Source organism: Frankliniella occidentalis, unplaced genomic scaffold, assembly GCF_000697945.3.
Source record: "Frankliniella occidentalis isolate FOCC.00 unplaced genomic scaffold, Focc_3.1 Scaffold15, whole genome shotgun sequence".
NCBI classification, from domain to species: Eukaryota; Metazoa; Arthropoda; class Insecta; order Thysanoptera; family Thripidae; genus Frankliniella; species Frankliniella occidentalis.
The window spans coordinates 578,162-585,217 of record NW_026267145.1 but is presented as its reverse complement, the minus strand read 5'-3'; the positions used below and the strand labels follow the sequence as shown (position 1 = coordinate 585,217).

Genomic DNA, 7,056 nt, shown 5'->3' with positions numbered 1-7,056 from the left:
AGCCGCCGTGAAAACGATTCTCACTTCTGGCTTTACACCTCGAAACAGCGGCAGCGTCGGCGAGGCAGGGCGCGGGGGGCAGCGTTAGTGATCGCTGGGCGTGGCGGGGCGTGGTGGGGCGGGGTGGGCACGCTCGACCAAAGGGCACCAGGGGGTGGGTGGGTAAGCCTCACGTCAGCCACGCAGTGCCCCGGCGGTCGACCTCTCCGGCCACGGATCCGACAAGACTAGCTCCTTTTTTTTATCGTGTATTTTTTTCCCTCAGACGAGCAGGAGGATACAAAGAAAATCACCCCTCGAGTGACACGCGGGCACGCACAGACACACGTTGCAATGCTGCAGTGCGGAGACGGGGTGGGGGTGGGTGCCTCTTCCCCTCCTCTTCCTCTTCTTTCACGCCAGGTTTCCGGAAATGACGCTTCCGGTTCGTCTGGCGTGCGCGTGGGCGCTCGCTGTTCGGCTCTCCGTGCAGTTGGCCGTGGCTGCGCGGCGGGCTGCCGCTGGCGTGAGTCTGGGGGCGTGGGCGGGCGGCGCGCGGGGCGGGCGTGAGAGTGGGCGTGCCCGGCTTACACGGCACACCCCGAAACGTTCCCCCGCGCGCGAGAGCGGTGATGTAAGGAAAAGCCGAGGCGGTAATTGCCACACGACCCTTTCAGAGCAGCGCGCCGCAGGCTCGGCGCGGGGCGGGGAGAAATAATAAATAGAGCCACTGAAAAATAACACTCGCTTATAACCTCGAGGTCGCGGCGGGCTGTACTCACCGGTGACGGGGCTGATGCCGCTGAGGAGGGCGTCTTCAATGATGACGGCGTCCGACAGGCCCTTGTTGTTGACGGCGTACACCCGGGCCTGGTACGAGACCCCCGAGGCCGGCGCCCACGACAACTCGAACACGGGCGGGCCCTTGTGCAGCGTCACGTTGTGCCTGCCCACGCGAGAGTAGAAATGGCAACGAATTAGTCGGAGAATAAATTAAACGGCAAACCACCGTGACTGCCATTGCATGTTTGTTTTCATGAGCAGTACCCAGCTCGATCTACCGTGTATGGATTTAATAAATTATTAAGAATGACCAGCAACTGATCAAAGGTGACTATATGTGACAATTTAATTAAACACGACTGTCAACTGTCACTTGATTGAAAATGTCTAAAACGGGATTTAAAACGACCGAAACACGGACGAGGTTTAAAATGACGAAAATCTACCGAAATTGGTCGAAAATGATTGAATTGGTTGAATGGTTGAATTTGACTACATACAGTTATCAAGAAGAGTGAGGACTGCCTCCACTTACCGCACTTGCATGCCGGGCAGCTCCACCATCTGCAGCAGGAACCACTGGGGGAGGCCGCCGTCGAAGCCCTCGACGCACTCGATGCGGAGGAAGCCGGCGTGCGTCACGTTGGACAGCGTGCAGTTGGCAGGGCAGAAGGGCCGGACGGCGGCCGCGATCTGAAAGACGCAGGGCCGCGTCTGCCGCCCGACCTGGTTGGTGCCGTAGCACGCCAGCGTGCCGTAGTCCTGGTCCACGGTGGGCGTGTAGAAGAGCACGGGGCTGGACGCGCCCGCGCCGGGGCCTTGGTGCTGGCGCACGTTGTCCGGCAGCGAGCCCGAGTGGTTGAAGGTCCAGTGGTACGACACCTGCGACGGGTTGGCGTCCAGCTCGCAGTGCAGCGTGATGCGCTCGCCCTTCACTGCGCCCAGCAGCTGGTCGCGGTCCTCCTTGCAGCGGGGCGCGTCTGCAACAACGACAAGGGCAGCCAAATTCAGCGGAGGAAACTTTTTTTTTTTTTTTTTTTTTGCCCTTTCTAAACGGCAAATGCATGATTCAGTTGATGCGTAGCAAAATCCGGCCTCGGCTGTCGGAAGCCTCTGGCCATCATAGCGACATCGCAGAGACCGCCCGCCCGCCCTGTGGGGGGGACATACATCGAAATCAGGACGAGGAGGGGAGGACGTCGTCACAACCACTCGTCCGCGCACTGCGCGCTCCTCGCGGTATACTCCTCGTCTCTTATATATCTCGAGCCCAGCAGCAGGACGACTCTCTGCCCTCTCTCTCTCTCCCTCCCTCTCTCTGGCACACACACACACACACACACCACTCCAAACCTCGGCCCCTAACTCTGTTTCCCGGACACGCGTGCGGCCGAGAGCCCCCATTCATTCTTCTTCGCGCGGCCACTCTCCCGTCCCTCTCTTTTCTTTGGCCTCCTCCGCGCGCGCCGCGCCGCCGCGGGGCTCCGGCCTCCGCCACTCGAGGCCCCTAATGCGGTATCCTCCTCATTCATGACGTCATTTGTCGCTAAACGCCTTTTGTGGCGAGTTTACGTGTGGCGCACTCCTCCTTCCCCCCGCCCCTCCCCCCTTCACCCGCGACCCGCGGAAGAAAAAGCGGAGGAGGAGGAGGAGGAGTGTGCTTGAGGGAAAATGGGGATAAAGCATACAGGGGGGAAACAACACGTCAACGCGAGGGGGACGCGGGGGCGGGCGAGGGAGAAAAAGTGAGCAAAACAAAGGCTTTTGCGGAGTCAAGGAAGTAATTGCGGAAAAGGGTGGGGGAGAATACATAAAGAAGTCCGGTAGTGCAAGGGCCTACGGGCGACACGCCTGGCGGGGGTGGGGTGGGCGAGGACCCCCAAACCACAACGCCGGTGGGGCATCCGAAAAAAACACGAAAAAGTGAAATAAATACATTCGGGCGTGTATTCAGGGTGGGCAGGGCGTAAGTAGAGGTAGCAGGGGGTGGGAGGGCGGGTGTCTCGGAGCGTCCCGGTGCTCCCTGCCCCCCGGAGGGCGGGGACTGCTGCCGCGGGCGCGCCTTGCAGCAGCGACGTGCAGGCGGGACGGTCTCTTTCCTCTCCCTCTGTTCCGGAGCATTAGGCGACATCAAAAGGCTGCCGCTGTGGGGGATTGTGTTTTAAAGCGCACACTCCAGTAAAGCGCAGTGCGTATGTTTACTTCCACATCGGCGACATGCCAACTTGAGCGGGCGGTCAGTTCTTTTTCACACGCACCGCGAAAATGTTATTATTTGACATCGCGAGTGTGGGTGGTGGTGGTGGGTATATGAATATTCGACGAGCTGAAACAACTCGAGAGCGCAAGAGAGGTCGCGCGCAAGAGCTCATCAAAAAGCGAAACAAAATTTGAAATTACCGGAACAGGCAACGAGGGTATATAAGGCGGGTGGGGCAGCAGCCGCGCAGGCCGGCTGCTGTTGCTGCTGGACCGCCCCAAACGCCACCTAATCGCGAGAAAGTTTGCACCTATTAAAAGGGCAATTACGGAATTGTAAGGAAACTTTTTCCGAGAGGAGCCCAGCATTAAGGCGGCAGTGCACCGCGCCTGCGCGCTAGTTCTGCGGGTGCGTTTCGCGTTGGCCGGGGGCGCGAGCAGGTAAGCGAGGGAGGAAAGGGGGGAGTTAAGAACTGACGGCAAACCTTCGGCCTGTCTTCATCTCATGTGGAAGCTTAAATGTGTTGTTGACGGGAGACTACAGGGTCCTACAGGGTGGATATAAGAGGGGAGGGAGAGGAGGAGACTGGGGCAGGGGGGAGGGGAGAGAGGGTGCGGTTGTGGTGGAGAATCCCATTTGGGGTGACAGGGCGTCTGCCGAAAGCAAAGGTAAAGTGGCAATTAACAGGGTGTTGTTGCCAAAGGGATACGGAGAGGAGCCGAGCCGGGTATACGATGGCGAATGCCTGTGCCATGCAATGAGCCTGCCCCCCCCGCTTGGAGCCCCGCAGGCGCGCCTAGGCCGCTCAGCGCCGCTCGGCTTACTCAACGACTGCGAAACGGCCTTCGCCACCACGTAATTAAAGTACAACGAGTCGAGGATACGCCGCCAAGAGATAGAGCACTACTCAAATTTCCCGACTTCGGAGTATGGTGTATGGTACATTGGTTAAAGACAGGTCCAAGAATATTCGAAGAGAAAATTGAACTCGTTACAATGTAAACAATAAATATCATAGGTGAATATGACGTCTTCAAATAAGGTTTTGTTCTAATTCGATTAATATTTTTGCATTGTTTCCAGGGAAAATGAACCTGTGCAAACAGGAAACGAATACACTTGAGACAAGGATAGCGATGTATATACAAGAGAGGGTCGTGCTATGGGTGAATTTAAGTATTAATCATAGTTGACTTGTTAATAGTTAAGTACATTTTTTTTTTCACCTATTCGAATCCTTCTTGATAATCTTCAATATCTTATTAATGTACCCAGCACGGACAGACGCCAACCGATGGCTGTGCTCCAGTGCCCGAGGTAGCCACGTCACTTATTGTGAGGAGTTGGAATCGAAAATTCAGCCTCGGGGGGCAGCTGGTGGAAGTTGGACGGCGCAGACAGTCGCCGTGGAGCGGAAGGGGGAAATGGGTGACGGGGTAAAAAGGGAGGAGGAGACAGGCGGCCGGCGATATTGCACCAAGTGACTCACAGCCGGCGGCGGGAGAGCTGAGGCTGAAAATGACGAAGGCTGCGGCAGCAACGATGGGAGAGAGAGGGAGAGAGAGGGAGAGAGAGAAAGAGAGAGAGAGAGAGAGAGAAGGGGGAGAGAGAGGGAGAGGGAGAGAGAGAGAGAGAGAGAGAGAGAGAGAGAGAGAGAGAAAAGGAAAGAGACCTGGCGCAGAGGGTACACGGAAGAACCTCGGCCAGGCACGGACCAGCTAGCTCCCACAGGTCGTGCCGGAAGAAGAGGCACAACAGAACGGAACCGAATGGGCCCGGCGTGGTGGTGGTGGGCGGCGGGGAAGACCAGGTACCACTACCGAGCCTCCTAATGACCATTTCCGTGGGCAAATCTCGCAGCGCCCGGGGCGTAACGAGAGAGAGGTGGGAGGGGAGGTGGGAGCGCCACCGCACCGGCGCGGGCTCAAGGCTGCTCGTCTCGGTGAAAATTTTAAACAAATTTGAAAGAATTATTCTGTGGCACGCGGTCGGTAGTGGGGCTCGGCGGTCGGTAAAGAAGAGATGATGACTCGTCCAGTACAGGAGTCTCCGAACGAGGAGAAGTGACGGAAGAGTGAGAGAAAGAGAGCAAGAGAGAGCGAGAGAGATAAAGAGGGCGAGGTGGGAGAGAGGGATGACGGTTGAAGGGCGAAAGGACTCTTTTTCCCCGTCTCTTCCGGTGTCGGAGGGGTGAGGCGGTAGAAGGGAGGGGATGGGGCAAGCTCCGGCTTTCCGTTTCCCATCCGTTATCGCCCTTCCACGCCGAGTAGCGCTGCCACCGCAAACGCGCGCGCGCGCGCACACACACACTGACGGTGGAAAACCCTCTGCACCGTGCAAGTAGGCAACCCAACTCAACCAACCCTAACCTTCGTGCATCAGCAGACGGTGTAAGAAAAACGCCCCCTCACCCCCACTATGGCTTCTGCAGCACCGGATGTGGACGTCAAACTTCTCTCACTGACGGGCGAGGGAAAGAAAACAGGCGTCTGTGCGCTTTGCTTCCTTCCGCACACACTCGTACCGCACAATCAGTGATCACAACACAAATACAGTAGCACGGTCGGTGTATGAATAAAACAAACGCAAAATGTTGACTGCCGCGCACTCGGCTCCCCTCCACGCACTGCCGTATACATGCACTGCTGCCGTTGGGGGAAATCTTTCGGCATGATGATAACTTCCACAAAAGGGAAGGAAGGAGGAGGAGGAGGAGGATGTTGGGGAGGAGGTAAAGAAAAATGGAAGTAAAAGGCCGGGGAATGGAGGAGGAGGAGGATGGCCTGGAGAAGCAAAAGAGGAGATAGCTCAACAGGTATCCCCGGGGAAATGGAGGTGGAGCAAAGGCGCGTAAGAGGAGGAGGAGAGAGAATGACAGAGAACGAGAGAGAATGAAGAGAGAAAGAGACAGAGAGAGAGGCAGATAAAAAGGGAGGAGAGAGGGGGACAGAGAGAGAGAGAGAGAGAGAGAGAGAGAGAGAGAGAGAGAGAGAGAGAGAGAGGCAGATAAAAAGGGAGGGGAGAGGGGGAAGGAAAAACGGTTCGTCTTATGGGGGAGCGAGCTGCAGCCGCTGCAAGATTATAATACGAGTTGCGTTCCGCGCCGTGTGCCGTCTGCGGTCCGATCGCGGTGCAAACATGCCAACAATGATAACAACGGTTCTGTGCCGCCACTGACGCTCGGTTGCGCCCTTACTGCTCTCCTCACTCCCTAAGAGGCGGATCCACACCCACTGAGGGAGGGTCATACGTAAGGAGGGGCCTCCTTGTAGACGAAAAGTTGTTGGTTTAAACCAGCACCGAGAACTCTACTTGTGTGAGCGCCATTCGTAAACACATTTAAGGACAGGTACAAGTGTGTGAATTTCAAAAGAAATTTCACACCTTTACTTCTCGAATCGACATTCACACACTTGCGTTTACCAGTTCAGCTGTAGGTGTTGCAGTGTCGTGGACGGGGGGAGGGGTCCGTTTAGCTGTTATGAGCGAAAGACACGACGAGGATGGGAAGGGGGCGGTGGAATTAAAATGCGGCTGGTGTTTGGGACAAGGAATCGGCATGCGGGGCATTAGCCTGGCATTAGCGGGAGCCAGCGCCAGCGCCAGCGCCCCGCCCTCTTTGTGAGGCTTTACATGTCTCTGCAGCCCCGCCCCGCGCCCCGCACCCCGCTGCCCTAATTGAAGGACCCAGCAGCAAACGTGCCGCCGCCGCCGCCGCCCCGTGTTGTGGGGGCAATACAATGACGGCGGCGCACTGAGGGCGCCGGGGAAGAACACCGAGAACACCGCCGAAAGATTATTTAAATAAACGTAACGCATCACGACGGAGCAGGGCAGCAGAGCGGCGCGCGCGCGGCTGCATGGCAGCGATGATGCCGCAGTGAATTAGTAAACATTTGAGGCCGCACCCTCCGGTAGTGCTGCTCTGCCTGCTCCGCTCCCCTCCCCGCGCCTTATCTCTCACCGGGGGGAGTGAAGTCGAGCATATCGTTAGGAAAGGAAACGCAGAAAAAAAACATCTCTTAATCTTGGCACTCCTCTCTACTGTGCGGGGCGCATCTCGAGGGAGCCGCTACATTATCTCCAGCCCCCTC

General features: G+C 57.1%; 1 protein-coding gene across 1 annotated transcript in view; it reads right to left on the bottom strand.

Annotated features, from left to right (window-relative positions):
- The window catches only part of LOC113211652 (nephrin-like), a 41,174-nt gene that overhangs the window by 22,742 nt on the left and 11,376 nt on the right, over positions 1–7,056 (bottom strand). The window contains exons 3-4 of the mRNA XM_052263951.1: positions 1,298–1,742; positions 762–925 (exon numbers count right to left, since the gene is read on the bottom strand). Coding sequence (XP_052119911.1) covers positions 762–925; positions 1,298–1,742 — 609 coding nt within the window. The remainder of the gene's footprint in view (positions 1–761; positions 926–1,297; positions 1,743–7,056) is intronic.